The following is a 17,073-nucleotide window of genomic DNA, read 5'->3' on the forward strand; positions in this document are numbered from 1 at the left end:
TTCAGGGGGTGGTGTGTGTTTTATAGGATCAGTAGCTGTGTGCATTCCCAAGATGGAAAACAGCCCCAAACTTGGAATTTATTTGTTTTGTTCAAGCAAAGAGAGTCTGAGGAACAATTTACGGACATGGGGCAGGTGCTTTTGCAGAGGCCCAGACCAAGCTGCTCATTGTGAAATGAGCGTGGACAGGGCACAGGTGACAGTGGAGATGCAAGAGTGGCGGTGGCCATAGGAACAGTAGCACACACTGTCACGTGGCACGCGGCTCTCCTTAAAAGCCCGTGCTTTAGCGAAGTCCCCACGAACTTGAGTAAAGAAAGTTTGATCACAGTGACACCATCAAAGGATCCAGGAGTGGGTGTCTTGGACAGGAAAACACTGGCAAGGGGACAGGCAGGGCTGTCCAGTCCACCTTCATGTCCAGTGAGCACTGTCGTGTCCTTCCTTATAGTGTTTGGAAATGATTTACTGGAGTTACAAAACCTAGTTTTTCTTTAAATTTCAGCTCTGGCTTTGGCTACATTTTAGGAGAATGCAAGGTAGATGGCGTGAGAGGGCCAGGACTGGAGAGGAGCGGGGACGTGATGTCTAAACAGCTTGAATGGTTTCTTTCGTTTATTTAAAAAAGAACAAAAAGCACACTTGCTTATGAACCTGTCTCCAGTGAAATGATTACTCCTCCATTACTCTGTGATACCATGTTGTGCAGGCTAGTGTTGCATTTCTATACAGTAGCTTGAGATTTATTAACTTTTACTGTAGGCGTTATGTATTCCTATGACAAAAAAATTAACTCTTCAAATTTAAAAAAAGTTTTTTTAATTTAATTTTTTTTCCTTCTGGGGGTAAAGTTTGCTCTACCAAATAGTGATTGTAACCAATTGATCTGTTTTTGGATGTTGCTATCGTGACATGCAGTTCTATATTTTGTTTTTAAGGGGGTGGGTGGGGCAAAAGAAAAAAAACACCAGTGTTAGCTTAACCTTAATGTCTGCTGTTTGTCGTGGTGAAATTCTAACTATCACAGTGTAGGAGAACATGGCCCATGCTCTCTGAATGAGCCTTCGTGCTTTTCTCATGTTATGCAGTGAACTATTTTTAAGGTCTAATCAGTGGTTATTTTTCCAACTCCGTGTTCTGCTAAGGAATTATTTTGCACATGGGCCATTCTTAGCCGTTTTCCTCAGTGATGGAATATCATGAATGTGAGTCATTATGTAGCTGTCGTACATTGGCAAATAAACTTACAGCTCTGATGTCAGTGAAAAAAAAAAAAAAGAATCAAAATTTCAGAAAAAAAGACCAAAAAAACTCAGCAAAATACACACTTTTACTAAAAAGTGAGGAGTATAGGAAATTGAAGCAGCAGCGGAGAAGTAGGAGAGATCCAGAGCCTGCACAGGCCAGCTAAAGCGGCCCTGGCAGGTCGGCTGACTGTGGCGGTGGCAGTGCACCAGAAAGCCGCCAGGCTTGGCTCCAGCCCAGGAAAAGCCAGGTGAGGGGAGCTTCCACTCACACTGGAGCTCTCCACAACTCAAGAAATGTGAAGGGAGAGCAATAGCAAGCAATGGAGGGGCAGATCACAAGGTAGAAGGACACGTGGAACAGCGAGAGAACCAGAGCAGCTGTGGCTCCCTCCCCTCCCCCACCACCTGTACCCAGCTCCAGCGAACAGAGCAGCGGTCCGGGACCCGGCCACGCCAACTTGAGTGAACAGTGGGACCCAAGCAGGAGCAGAGTCCGGCAGCAACATCAGTGGCTCTGGCACCGGCAGCAGCGGCCCTAGCAGCGGCAGATCCAGCACCAGCAGCTTCAGAGGCAGCAGTCACAGATCTAGCAGGAGCAGTGGAGGAGCCAGCAGTGGCAGTTAAAGCAACAGCGGTGACAGATCCAGCAGCGGCAGCTTCAGGAGCAGCACTGGCGGTTCTAGCAGCAGGGGTGCCAATCTGCAGGGCCACAGTTGCCAGGCTCGGTTTGCCTCACAGGAAAAGCCAGTGCCCAGCTCCAGAAATCAGAACAGCAGCCCAATGACCCAGCCAGCAACTTGATTGAGACCAAAATCATCCAAAAAGGTAACTGGGATTGATTGCACCAGGGAATGGTCTCACTTGGTCACAAGCTGACTTAGATCTCTCAACGGTTCAGAAATCTTAACCGCTTTGCTGCTAGAGGATCTGGTTGTTATAATAACTACTCTTGCATAAATATTTGGTGCTGTTTTTGATTGAATGTGTACAGTGTTTAGTTAAATTTTAGAATCTACCTGTATTTTATTCCACTCAGCATACTTGAATACTCCCATAGCAGGGAAACTCAACCCCTAGGAACAAGTTTGTAGATACTCTGAGAGTCTTAAGAGCTGTACCTAACACCTTACGCTCCTATCCTGAAGATATATAACATCAAATCAATTGATACAGCTAAGAATATCTAGCTAGCTAGAAAATCCAAGCATTAACTTAATCCAAGATGCAAAAATATATACATTATAACACAAGAAATGCTAAAAAGCAAGACAATATAAATCCACCTAACAGTATTAATGCATCAGAAATGACCTCCAGTGAGAACGAGTTAGAGGAAATGCCTGAGAAAGATTTCAAAAGAATGATTGTAAATATGTTCAAGAAGTCAGAGAACAAATCAAAGGAGTCAAAGAGGAACTCAAAGAGGAAATCAAAGGAATCAAAGAAGACGCAGGATACCAATTTCACGAAATTAAGAAAGCAATACAAGACAAAAATAAGGAAATAGAAACAATAAAGAAAAACTGGTCAGAATTACTAGCAATGAAGAACACAGTTAATGAAATAAAAAACTGTAGAAAATCTCACCAGTAGAATGGAAGAAGGAGAGGACAGAATATCTAAGCTAGAAGACCAGGTGGCAGATCTAATACAGTCCAACAGAGAGAAAGACAAACTAATAGAAAAGTATGAGTGGGAATTTCAAGATATTCGGGACACTATGAAAAGATCAAATATAAAAATTCAGGGCATAGTAGAAAGAGAAGAATTCCACTCCAAAGGTATAGTAGGCGTCTTCAACAAAATCATAGAAGAAAACTTCCCACAAATTGCGAAAGAGGTGCCAATGCAGATACAGGAAGCCTTTAGAACCCCAGCCAGGCAAAATCTGGAAAGAACCTCTCCTCGTCATATAATCAAACTACCAAACACACAAACCAAGGAAAAAATATTGAGAGCAGTTAGAGAGAAAAATCAAGTTACCTACAAAGGCAAGCCCATCAGGATTACAGCAGATTATTCAACACAAACTTTAAAAGCCAGAAGGGCTTGGAGTGATGTATTCCAAGTTCTGAAAGATAACAACTGTCAACCAAGGTTACTTTATCCTGCAAAGCTATCCATTCAAATACACGGAGAAATAAGGACATTCCATGACAAAAGCAGGTTAAAAGAGTATTTGAAGACAAAACCAGCTCTACAGTAAATACTTTATAGGATCCTCCATGCTGAAGAAAAGGAAAAGCACACATATAAGGAACCTGGAAAAAACAAGCAATATTCAAATACTAGTTAACACAAGAAAGCAAAGGTAGAACCGGAACCACACACACAAAAAAGGGGAAACATAACTACATACCTTTCAGTAATATCTCTTGATATCAAGGGCCTCAATGCCCCACCAAAAGACAGGTTTGCAGACTGGGTTAAAAAGCAGGATCCTACAATTTGTTGTCTCCAAGAAACTCACCTTTCTACAAAGGATAGTCATTATTTTAGGGGTGAAAGGTTGGAAGATGGTGTTTCAAGCAAATGGGCCTAGAAAACAAGCAGGGGTTGCTATCCTAATATCTGACAAGGTGGACTTCAGTCCAACGTTGGTCAAGAAAGATAAGGAAGGTCACTTTAAAATGATTAAAGGCACACTCCAACAGGAGGACATTACAATCCTAAACATATATGCACCTAACATGGGGGCTCCCAAATTCATCAAACAAACACTATTAGAACTAAGGTCACAGATGACACCAAACACAGTGGTGGTGGGTGACTTTAACACCCCACTCTCATCAATTGACAGGTCATCCTGGGAAAAAATAAACAGAGAGGCATCTGGACTAAATGAGGTCATAGAAGGAATGGACTTAACAGATATATACAGGACATTTCATCCAAAGGCTGCAGAATATACATTCTTTTCAGCAGCACATGGAACATTCTCTAAAATAGACCATATATTAGGACAAAAAGCAAATCTTAACAAATTCAGGAAAATTGAAATAATTCCTTACATTCTATCTGACCACAATGGAATTAAACTACATATCAGTAGCAAGAAACGCTATAGAGCATACACAAAATCATGGAAACTAAACAATACACTACTAAATGATGAATGGGTCAATGAAGAAATCAAGAAGGAAATCAAAAAATTTATAGAGTCAAACGATAATGAGAACACAACATGCCAAAATCTCTTGGACACAATGAAGGCAGTTCTAAGAGGCAAATTTATAGCCTTAAGTGCCTATATTAAGAAATTAGAAAGGTCGCAAGTAAATGACCTAATGCTTCACCTTAAACCTTGGAAAAAGAAGAACAAGGCAAACCAAAAATCAGTAGACGGGAAGAAATAATAAAGATTAGGGCAGAAATTAATGAAATAGAAACAAAAAAAGCAATCCAAAGAATTAATGAAACAGAGTTGGTTCTTTGAAAGGATAAACAAGATTGATAAATCCTTAGCAAATCTGACCAAAAGAAAGAGAGAAGAGACACAAACTAATAAAATCAGAGATGAAAAAGGTAACATCACAACAGATTCCAGAGAAATTCAAAAAATCATAGGGACATACTATAAAAGCATATATTCCACAAAGTATGAAAATCTGAAAGAAATGGATGATTTCCTTGATTTATATGACCTACCCAAATTAAATCAAAATGAGATTAATTACTCAAATAGACCTATAACAAACATGGAGATCCGAACAGTTATTAATAATCTCCCAACTAAAAAAAGCCCAGGCCCAGATGGATTCACTGCCGAATTTTACCAGACTTTTAAGGAAGAGCTAACACCATTACTTCTTAAGCTTTTCCAGGAAATAGAAAAAGAAGGAATTCTACCAAACTCCTTCTAAAAACCAGGCAAAGATAGAACAAAAAAAGAAAATTACAGACCAATCTCCCTCATGAACATAGATGCAAAAATTCTCAACAAAATATTGGCAAACAGAATACAAGAATATATCAGAAAGATCATTCACCCTGACCAAGTAGGCTTTATCCCAGAGATGCAGGGATGGTTCAATATACACAAATATATAAATGTAATACATTATATAAATGGGTTGAAGGACAAAAATCACATGATCATCTCATTAGATGCAGAGAAAGCATTTGACAAAATCCAACATCCCTTCATGATAAAAGTCCTACAGACACTGGGAATAGAAGGAACATATCTCAATATAATAAAAGCTATTTATGACAAGCCTATAGCTAACATATTACTAAATGGGGAAAAACTGGAAACTTTTCCACTAAAATCAGGAACAAAACAAGGGTGTCCACTGCCCACACTTTTATTTAACATAGTTTTGGAAGTCTTAGCCATAGCAATAAGCAAGAGACACACATAAAAGGGATACAAATTGGAAAGGAAGAGATCAAGTTATAATTATTTGTAGATGACATGATTCTATACATAAAGGACCATTGTCAGAGACCATGACCTGACTGCCCTAGGACAAAAGAAGAACTAACAGCCTTCATATGGCCCCTCACTGCCCTGAGGACAAAAGAGAACTAGCAGCCCTCATGCAGCCCCTCCCCCGAGAACAAACAGCTGCTCTGGGAGACGTCACAAGAGAGATTCCGAGATGTTCCAGAAGATTACGGCCAGGTGGCCCTACTTTCTCCTTCCTTGTACCTCCTCCCCTTTTCCCCCTCCTTATTGCCCTACCTGCTGGTTGATTATAAAACAGCTAAAAAATCCGACATTAAACGAGACCTTGACAAAACCTCCGCTTGGTCTCCTTCTTCTTTTCTGCCCATTCTTTCAGGTTGCAGCCCTCCTTGACCACCCCGCGTAATATTGGCCCCACAGGTCGGGGGCAGACCCTAAAGACTCTACTAGCAAACTGTTAGAGCTGATCAAAACCTACAGCCATGTAGCAGGATACAAAATAAATACACAGAAATCAGTAGCCTTCATATATGCTAACAACAAACACACAGAGGATGAAATCAAAGAATCACTCCCATTCACAATTGCATCAAAAAAATAAAGTATCTTGGAATAAACCTAACCAAGGAAGTAAAGAATCTCTACAGTGAGAACTTTAAAACACTCAAGCGAGAAATTGCAGAAGACACTAGAAAGTGGAGAAACAGCCCTTGTTCCTGGATTGGAGGAATCAATATTGTGAAAATGGCAATCTTACCAAAAGCAATGTACACATTTAATCCAATCCCTATCAAAATTCCAAAGGCATTCTTCATGGAAATAGGAAAAACAATCCAAAAATTCATTTGGAATCACAAACAAACTCAAATATCTAAAATGATACTGAGAAACAAAAATAAGGCTGGTGGTATCACCATACCTGATTTTAACCTATACTACAGAGCCATAGTAACAAAAACAGCATGGTACTGGCACAAAAACAGACATGTAGATCAGTGGAACAGAATAGAGGACACAGATGTAAGCCCAGGTAGCTATAGCCACCTGATATTTGATAAAAATGCCAAAAATACTCATTGGATGAAAGACACCCTCTTCAGCAAATGGTGTTGGGAAAACTGTATATATATCTGCAGAAGGATGAAAATAGATTCTTGTCTCTCACCATGCACAAGAATTAAGTGCAAATAGATTAAAGACCTTAGCATCAGACCTGAAACTCTGAAACTGCTACAGGAAAAAGTAGGGGAAACCCTTCAACATATTGGTCTTGGCAAAGACTTTCTGAATACAACCCCAATTGCTCAGGCAATAAAAACATAGATTAATCACTGGGACCTCATGAAATTACAAAGATTTTGTACTGCAAAGGACACAGTGAAAAAAGCAAAGAGGCAACCTACAGAATGGGAAAAAATCTTCGCCAGCTATATATCTGATAAAGGATTAATATGTAGGATATACAAAGAACTCAAAAAGTTAAATAATAAGGAATCAGACAAGCCAATCAAAAAATGGGCTTTGGAGCTAAATAGAGCATTCTCAAAGGAAGAAATAAGAATGGCATATAAGCATCTAAAAAAATGTTCTGCGTCACTAGTCATCAGGGAAATACAGATTAAAACTACATTGAGATTCCATCTTGCTCCAGTCAGATTGGCCACCATCATGTAAACAAATGATCATAAATGTTGGCGGGGATGTGGAAAAAGAGGAACCCTTCTACACTGCTGGTGGGAAGGCAATCTGGTCCAGCCATTGTGGAAAACAGTGTGGAGGTTCCTAAAACAGCTAAAGATTGATCTACCATATGACCCAGCTATAGCACTCCTAGACATATAACCAAAGGAATCATCCCATTTCCTTAGAAGTAAGTGCTCAACCATGTTTACTGCTGCTCAATTTATAATAGCTGGGAAATGGAACCAGCCTAGATGTCCCTCAGCTGATGAGTGGATAATGAAGATGTGGCACATTTATACAATGGAGTTCTACTCAGTGGTAATGAAAAATGAAGATATGAAATTTGCAGAAAAATGGATGGATCTAGAAAGGATTATACTAAGTGAGGTAACCCAGGCCTAGAAAGCCAAGCGCCACATGTTCTCTCTCATATGAGGCTCTTAGCTACAGATAACTGGGCTTCGGCATGAGAATGAAAATACTTAGTAGCAGTAGCCAGTAAGTTAAAAAGGAGATATAAAGGGAAGAGAAAGGAAGGGAGGAGGGTACTTAATAGGTTATTATTGTATATATGTAAGTACAGTGATTGAGATGGGGAGGTAATATGATGGAGAATGGAATTTCAAAGGGGAAAGTGTGGTGGGGGAGGGTATTACCATGGGATTTTTTTTATAACCATGGAAAATGTTAATAAAAATTAAATTAAAAAAAAAGAATCAAAATTTCAAGCTGGGCATGGTGGTGCACGCCTTTAATCTCAGAACTTGGGAGGTAGAGGTAGGAGGATTGCTGTGAGTTCAAGGCCACCCTGAGACTCTATAGTGAATTCTAGGTCAGCCTGGGCTAGAATAGGACTCTACCTCGAACCCCCCCCAAAAAAATTTTGTAATGTGGATGTGGTGGCTCATGCTTGTAATCACAGCACTTGGGAGGTAGAGACGGTAGGATCAGGTCATCCTTGGCTATTTGGTAAGTTCCAGGTCTGTCTGGGTTACTTGAAACCTTGTCTCTAAAAGAAATTTCAGGGGCTGGAGAGATGGCTTAGTGGTTAAGGTGCCTGCAAAGCCTAAGGACCCATATTTGACTCTCCAGATCCCTCATTAGCCAGATGCATAAAGGTGAGACAAGTGCAAGGTTGCACATGCTCACTAGGTATTGCAAGTGTCTGGAGTTTGATTGCAGTGTCTGAGGCCCTGGCATGCCAATTCTCTCTCTCTAAAAAATAAATAAAATAAAATAAAGAAAATTAGGGCTGGACAGATGGATGGCTTAACAGTTAAGGCACTTGCCTGCAAAGCCTAAGGACCCAGGTTTGATTCCCCAGTGCTCATATAAGCCAGATATTTGAAGTGGCTGGAGGCTATTCTGTTTCTTTCTCTGTGTGCCTCTTTCTCTCTATCTCTCTCAAATAAATAAATAAATAAATAATAAATAAACAAACACACACACACACACACACACACACACACACACACACACAGGTTTTCCGAGATAGGGTCTCACTCTAGCCCAGGCTGACCTGGAATTCACTATGTAGTCTCAGGTTGGCCTTGAACTCACAGAGATCCTTCTACCTCTGCCTCCCAAATGCTGGGATTAAAGGCGTGTGCCACCATGTCTGCCAAATAAAATATTTTTTAAAAATGAAATTTCTTAAACAGGCCAGTTTCTACAACACATTATTGGGGAAGGGCCAAAGAAGTGCCCAGAAAGGCTTCTCTAAGAATGTGTAATGGAATTGAGACTTGAATGTGGTGAAGCTGTTTGACACTGGCCCAGGTCTGAAGCCCAATCTTTGGGCTAAGGATGTAGCTCAGTTGCTAAAGTGTGTGCCTAGTATGCATGAAGCTCTTGGTTCAACCCCAGCACTGCATAAGATCAGGCAAGGTGGCACATACCAGTAGTTATAGCACTCTGGAGGTTGAGGCAGGAGGATTAGGAGTTCAAGGTCATTTCAGCTACATACTGGTTCAAAGCCAGCCTGGGCTGAGACCCTATCTCAAAAATAGTACAGGGTGCCAGGCATGGTGGCACATGCCTTTAATCCCAGCACTCGGGAGGAAGCAGAGGTAGGAGGATCACTGTGTATTTGAGGCCACCCTGAATCTCCATAGTGAATTCCAGGTCAGCCTGAGCTAGAGTGAGACCCTACCTTGAAAAACCAAAAAAAAAAAAAAAAAAAAAAAAAAGTCCAGGGCTTGGAGAGATGGCTTAGCGGTTAAAGTGCTTGCCGGCGGAGACTAAAAACCCATGTTCCACCATTCAGGTCCCACATAAGTGAGATGCACAAGGTGATGCAAGCATGCAATGTTGCACATGCACACAAGGTGATACATGCATCTGGAGTTCAATTACAGTGGCTGGAGGCCCTGGCATGGCAATTCTCTCTCGCTCGCTCCCTCGTTCTCTTACTCTTACTCTCTCACATAAAAGGGCCATTCTTTTGGGTTTGCCTCAAAAACAAAACAAAACAACAACAACAAAAAACAGTCCAAACCATTACATTATCTGTCTTATTTGGGGGACAGAGTCCTGAATTTATAGAAGATTGACTCTTGGAATCCTCCTGTTCGGTAGTAAGCAAGCAGCTTCTAGAAGTAGAACCCAAGAAATGGGAGAAGTAACTCTTTAAAAAAAATTTTTTGTTTATTATTTATTTGTTTATTTGAGGGCAACAGACAGAGAAAGAGAAGGGGGGGAGGGAGGGAGAGAGAGGGAGAGAGAGAGAGAGAGAGAGAGAGGGAGAGGGGAGAGGGAGAGGGAAAGAGAGGACACACCAGGGCCTCCAGCCACTGCAAACCAACTCCAGATGTTAACATGAGTCCTGGAGAATTGAGCCTCCAACTGGGGTTCTTAGGCTTCACAGGCAAGCACTTAACTGCTAAGCCATCTCTCTAGCCCGAGAACTAACTCTTGAAGTTACCCAGGGATGGGATAGCTGCAGCTAGCAGCAGCCTGAGGAAAAAGAAGCTGACTTGAGCTAGGTGTGTTGGCGCACGCCTATTAATCCTAGCACTGGGGAGGCAGAGATAGGAGGACTGCTGTGAGTTCGAGGCCACCCTGAGACTACTTAGTGAGTTCCAGGTCAGCCTGGGTTGCAGTGAAACTCTACCATGAAAAACAAAAACAAAACAAAACAAAACAAAAAGAAGCTGATGCTTGAAGTTGAGTTTAAGCCATTAGCTAACTGGCTGTCACTGCTGCTCTGATCTTACGGGGCTGTGGTGGCTTCTGCATACAAGTCTTAAGTGGCACTAATTTTTAAAATTTTAAAATTTATTTATTTTAAAATTTATTTATTGGGAGAGAGAGAGTAGGTAAGAGAGAGAGAGAGAATGGGCACTTCAGAGCCTCCAACCACTGCAAATGAACTCCAGATGCATGTGCCACCTTTTGCATCTGGATATCTGGCTTACATGGGTTCTGGGCAGTTAAACCTGGGTCCCTAAGCTTTACATGCAAGAGCCTTAACCGCTGATCCATCTCTCCAGCCCCTCACTGGCATTTTTATTGAATAGCCCCAAACCAGCAATACGTGAACACTGTATGAGCAAAGGGTAAGGAGCTTTTTTGTTCGTTTGCTTTGTTTTTTTGAGGTAGGGTCTCGCTGTAACTCAGGCTGACCTGGAATTCACTATTTAATCTTAAGGTGGCCTTGAACTCATGGCAATCCTTCTACCTCTGCCTCCTGAGTGCTGGGATTAAAGGGGAGAGAGAGAGAATGAGAATGGGAATGCCAGGGCCTTTAACTACTGCAAATGAACTCCACATGCATGGATCACTTTGTGAATCTGCCTTTACGTGGGTACTGAGGAATTGAACCCAGGTCATTAGGCATTGCAGGCAAGTGCCTCAACCAGTGAGCCATCTTTAGCCTGCTTTCAGTAAATTCTTAAGCCAATCAAACTGTGTGTTACAAAGTAATATCAGGATATAATGTAATCCCCTTTTCTGTTACTTTTGGTAAAATCTGTTGTATAAAATTGTAACTCAGGCTGGCCTCAAGCTTGCAGACTTCCCGCCTCAGCCTCCCAAGTGCTGGGATCACAAGCATGCCTACCTTGTCCTGGGCCATCGATTTGCATGTTTGTACCTCAAACCCAACAGAACACTCAACAGAACACAGTGACTTAAACATGTGAACTATTGAGCATGACATCACACATTTGTGTTTTTCAGGTTTTTATGCCCGCACTGTCCTTCAATCAGCACAAGACAGACTCGTCCTCAACAGAAAGCCCTGACTTCTCTGAGGCTGAGGTGGCGACTGCCAGTGTGCCTGGGGAGACAATGGAGTACCACAGTGTGCAGATGATCCGCGATGAGTTCTTAATGAACATCCAGAAGTTTGCAAACAACATTCAGAGGACGATGCAGCAACTTGAAGGTCCACTTCCCTTTCTCCCTCTACGAGTCATACACGACAGAAGCTGTGCGGAAGGGCTTTGCTTTAACTGACACGATTCTTATTTGCATGCTCACTAGAGGCAAGGCAGAGCCATCCTCCTCTCTGAAGTGTTAGGAGGCTGTGGGGGTTTTCCTGGAGATGGATAGTCTCTGGATACATTCCTCTATTTGTTTGTATCTTCTTTATGCAATTGTTACTGGATGAATGTTTATGAGTCACTCTTTTTCCTTCTTTCTTCCTTTCCTTCTTTCTTCTGAGATGAAGGAGGTCTCATTTTATAGCCCAGGCTGGCCTTGAACTCATGGCAGTCCTCCTGCTTCAGTCTCTCAAATGCAAGATTACAGGTATGAGCTACCACACCCAGCTAGATTCTATTCATTTTTTCTTTTTCTTTTTGTTTTTTTGAGATAGGGTCTTGACCAGGCTGACTTGGAACTCACTATGTAGTCTCAGGCTGGTCTCAAACCTACAGAGATCCTCTTATCTCTGCCTCCCAAGTGCTGGGATCAAAGGCGTGCACCACCATGCCTGGCTCTAGATTTTGTTTCCTTCCTTCCTTCATTTCTTTCTTTCTTTTCTTTTCTTTTTTTTTTGAGGTAGGGTTTCACTCTAGCCCAGGCTGACCTGGAACTCATTCTGTAGTCTAGGTTTGCCTTGAACTCATGCCAAAACTCTTACCTTAGCCTCCTGAGTGCAGAGATTATAGATATGTACCACCATGCCTGGTTTAGATTGTATTTCTTATGTTTTCATTTTTTTTTGGTTTAGTGTTTTAATCTTCCAACTTTGGGCTTTTCTTATCATTCTGTGTCTACTGTATGAACTCTCATTCTCTGGCTATACCTTTTTCATAGCATTCTGTTCTTGTTTCATGGGTGCCATATTGTCTCAGATCTCTGATGCAAATCATTGGGGTTAAAAAGTTTTCTTCTTAAACCAGGTATGGTGGCACATACCTATAATCCCATCACTTAGGAGGCAGAGGTGGGAGGATCTCTGTGAGTTCTAGGCCAGCCTGGGACTACAGAGTGAATTCCAGATCAGCCTGGGTTAGAATGAGGCCCTACCTCAAAACAATTTAATTCTTCTTTCCTTTACCTTAATTTTCGGTGAGGCCACTTTTTTCCTGATTTACTTTCACTTAGAGATTTTCTTTTCTTTTCAAATATTTTTATTTATTTGTTTAAGAGAGGGAAAGAGGCAGAGTGAGAGAGAGAATGGGCACGCCAGGGCTTCCAGCCACTGCAAACCAACTCCAGATACATGTGCCACCTTGTGCATCTGGCTTACATGGGTCCCGGGGAATCGAACTTTGGTCCTTAGGCTTTGCAGGCAAGCACCTTACCCACTAAGCCAGCTCTCCAGCCCATCACTTAGAGATTTTCTTAAAGAGCTACTGTACGCTGGTTGTGTGTATAGCATGAACTCATGTTGTAAGTGAAGAAATGTCTAAAATGTATCATGTGGTTGAACTTAACCATTGGGACAATTGTTGAGTGAAGGAGAATGAGACAGATGAGGAGACAGGACGTCAGACTGTGGAGGAAAGAGCCCATGGGGTATTGTGGCTGACTGGTATTTTCCCTCTGCCAGGTGAGATCAAGTTAGAAATGCCAACTGTCAACATAGAAGGACCAGTGTCTGAGCTGGCAGCTAACCCAGAAATGGTTGAGGCCCTGGAACAGTGTGTGATAAACTGGTTGGGTCAGATATCTTCAGCCATTGAGGGTCAGCTGAAGAAGACACCCCAGGTAACCTGAACTGGGCTTTCAAGGACCCCGGATTTAAAGGTGACCCTCACCTCTCTGAGGAAGAGCTGAGACTCTGGACATCTGCCTGAGTCAGACTATTTCTTCCTGTTTTGGGACTCCTTTAAGAGATCCCAGTGAATACCCCCACAGTAGATATCACGGTCGGGCTTTCTGACATTCAGCTTACTGCCTGGCTTGATAATTCTCCGTATCAGTGAGGACGTCTGGCCTGCCCAAACTAGGACACCCAACTTAATTGGCTTAAGTAAGAAAGCATATTCCTTGGCTCACATAATGGAAAAGTCCAGCAGTAGAACCACCTTCATATACAGCTGGATCAGGGCACTGGCTGTGTTACTCTATGAGTCTCCTGTTGGGTTGTGAGACTTCCTCCCCATGCTGCTTTTCTTCTTAGTGGTGACTTGCAATGGTTTCTGACTAGGGAAGGCAGGGTCTTCTTATCTAGCATTCCCAGCTGGAATCTTGAAAGCAGCTCTGAAGAGCCCTCCCCAGAGCCTCTAGATGGATGGTCCCTGACTGACACAGTTGGGAAGAGAGTAATGGAGGTTGGGGAAATCACCCCAGGTGTCCAGTGATAAGAGATGCCTATGTGTTCATGTCCCCTCTCAGGGCAATGGTCCCCTAGCTGAAATTGAATTCTGGCGGGAAAGGAATGCAACCTTAAGTGCACTGTATGAGCAAACGAAACTTCCAATAGTCAAAAAAGTCTTGGAAGTGATCAAGGAAGCGGACTCAATGCTTGTGGCCAATGTGCAGCCTGTCCTGACGGAGCTGTTCAAGTTCCACATGGAGGCCTCAGACAATGTGCGCTTCCTGTCCACTGTGGAGCGCCACTTCAAGGTGAGTGTGTGTGCTACACTTTGGAAAGGAGATTGTGCATGGACATCTTATGTATCTCCTTATTTATTTTTATGTGTGTGCTTGTGTGTGTATGTATGCATGTTGTTCAGATGATGACCTTGTTCACCTCTTCTTGTAAAAAAATTAATTATTTGAAAGAGAAAGAATGGCCATGCCAGGGCTTCATGTCACTGCAAACTCCAGACACATATGCCACTTTGTGCATCTGACTCTTTGTGGGTACTGGAGAATCAAACCCAGGCCGTCAGGCATTACAAGCAAGTACCTTTAACCACTGAGCTATCTTTCCGGTCCTGTTTAACTCTTTTTTTTTTTTTTTTCACTTCACAACTCATTTATTTCCAAATGTCTTCATGGCCTTGGATAGAATCTATTTGGATTTTTCCTTATATTTTCCTTTTTTTTTAAAATTTTTATTAACATTTTCCATGATTATAAAATATATCCCATGGTAATTCCCTCCCTCCCCACCCCCACACTTTCCCGTTTGAAATTCCATTCTCCATCATATTACCTCCCCATTACAATCATTGTAATTACATATATACAATATCAACCTATTAAGTATCCTCCTCCCTTCCTTTCTCCACCCTTTATATCTCCTTTTCAACTTACTGGCCTCTGCTATTAAGTATTTTCATTCTCACACAGAAGCCCAGTCATCTGTAGCTAGGATCCACATATGAGAGAGAACATGTGGCGCTTGGATTTCTGGGCCTGGGTTACCTGACTTAGTATAATACTTTCCAGGTCCATCCATTTTTCTGCAAATTTCATAACTTCATTTTTCTTTACCGCTGAGTAGAACTCCATTGTATAAATGTACCACATCTTCATTATCCACTCATCTGTTGAGGGACATCTAGGCTGGTTCCATTTCCCAGCTATTATAAATTGAGCAGCAATAAATATGGTTGAGCATGTACTTCTAAGGAAATGAGATGAGTCCTTTGGATATATGCCTAGGAGTGCTATAGCTGGGTCATATGGTAGATCAATCTCTAGCTGTTTTAGGAACCTCCACACTGTTTTCCACAATGGCTGGACCAGATTGCATTCCCACCAGCAGTGCAGAAGGGTTCCTTTTTTTCCACATCCCCGCCAACATTTATGATCATTTGTTTTCATGATGGTGGCCAATCTGACAGGAGATGGAATCTCAATGTAGTTTTAATCTGCATTTCCCTGATGACTAGTGACGTAGAACATTTTTTTAGATGCTTATATGCCATTCGTATTTCTTCCTTTGAGAACTCTCTATTTAGCTCCATAGCCCATTTTTTTGATTGGCTTGTTTGATTCCTTATTATTTAACTTTTTGAGTTCTTTGTATATCCTAGATATTAATCCTCTATCAGATATATAGCTGGTGAAGATTTTTTCCCATTCTGTAGGTTGCCTCTTTGCTTTTTTCACTGTGTCCTTTGCGGTGCAAAATCTTTGTAATTTCATGAGGTCCCAGTGATTAATCTATGGTTTTATTGCCTGAGCAATTGGGGTTGTATTCAGAAAGTCTTTGCCAAGACCAATATGTTGAAGGGTTTCCCCTACTTTTTCCTCTAGCAGTTTCAAAGTTTCCGGTCTGATGTTAAGGTCTTTAATCCATTTGGACTTAATTCTTGTGCATGGTGAGAGAGAAGAATCTATTTTCATCCTTCTGCAGATATTTATCCAGTTTTCAAAACACCATTTGCTGAAGAGGCTGTCTCTTCTCCAATGAGTATTTTTGGCATTTTTATCGAATATCAGGTGGCTATAGCTACTTGGGCTTACATCTGGTTCCTCTATTCTGTTCCACTGATCTACATGTCTGTTTTTGTGCCAGTACCATGCTGTTTTTGTTACTATGGCTCTGTAGTATAGGTTAAAATCAGGTATGGTGATACCACCAGCCTCTTTTTTGTTGCTCAGTATTATTTTAGATATTCGAGGTTTTTTGTGATTCCAAATGAATTTTTGGATTGTTTTTTCTATTTCCATGAAGAAAGCCTTTGGTATTTTGATAGGGATTGCATTAAATGTGTAGATTGCTTTAGGTAAGATTGCCATTTTCACGATATTGATTCTTCCAATCCAGGAACAAGGGATGTTTCTCCACTTTCTAGTGTCTTCTGCAATTTCTCGCTTGAGTGTTTTAAAGTTCTCATTGTAGAGATTCTTTACTTCCTTGGTTAGGTTTATTCCAAGGTACTTTATTTTTTTTGATGCAATTGTGAATGGGAGTGATTCTCTGATTTCATCCTCTGTGTGTTTGTTGTTAGCATATATGAAGGCTACAGATTTCTGGGTATTTATTTTGTATCCTGCTACATTGCTATAGGTTTTGATCAGCTCTAACAGCTTGCTAGTAGAGTCTTTAGGGTCCTTTATGTATAGAATCATGTCATCTGCAAATAATGATAACTTGAGCTCTTCCTTTCCAATTTGTATCCCTTTTATGTGTGTCTCTTGCCTTATTGCTATGGCTAAGACTTCCAAAACTATATTAAATAGAAGTGGGGACAGTGGACACCCTTGTCTTGTTCCTGATTTTAGTGGAAAAGCTTCCAGTTTTTCCCCATTTAGTAATATGTTGGCTGTAGGCTTGTCATAAATAGCCTTTATTATATTGAGATATGTTCCTTCTATTCCCAGTCTCTGTAGGACTTTTATCATGAAGGGATGTTGGATTTTGTCAAATGCTTTCTCTGC

The 17,073-nt window shown here is 41.4% G+C and overlaps 1 protein-coding gene across 1 annotated transcript in view; it reads left to right on the forward strand.

The window, feature by feature from the left end:
- The window catches only part of Dnah10 (dynein axonemal heavy chain 10), a 204,718-nt gene that overhangs the window by 15,669 nt on the left and 171,976 nt on the right, over positions 1-17,073 (forward strand). The window contains exons 6-8 of the mRNA XM_045133057.1: positions 11,521-11,728; positions 13,343-13,500; positions 14,131-14,361. Of these exons, the coding sequence (XP_044988992.1) occupies positions 11,521-11,728; positions 13,343-13,500; positions 14,131-14,361 (597 nt within the window). The remainder of the gene's footprint in view (positions 1-11,520; positions 11,729-13,342; positions 13,501-14,130; positions 14,362-17,073) is intronic.

Source organism: Jaculus jaculus, chromosome 13 (assembly GCF_020740685.1).
Source record: "Jaculus jaculus isolate mJacJac1 chromosome 13, mJacJac1.mat.Y.cur, whole genome shotgun sequence".
Classification (NCBI taxonomy): Eukaryota; Metazoa; Chordata; class Mammalia; order Rodentia; family Dipodidae; genus Jaculus; species Jaculus jaculus.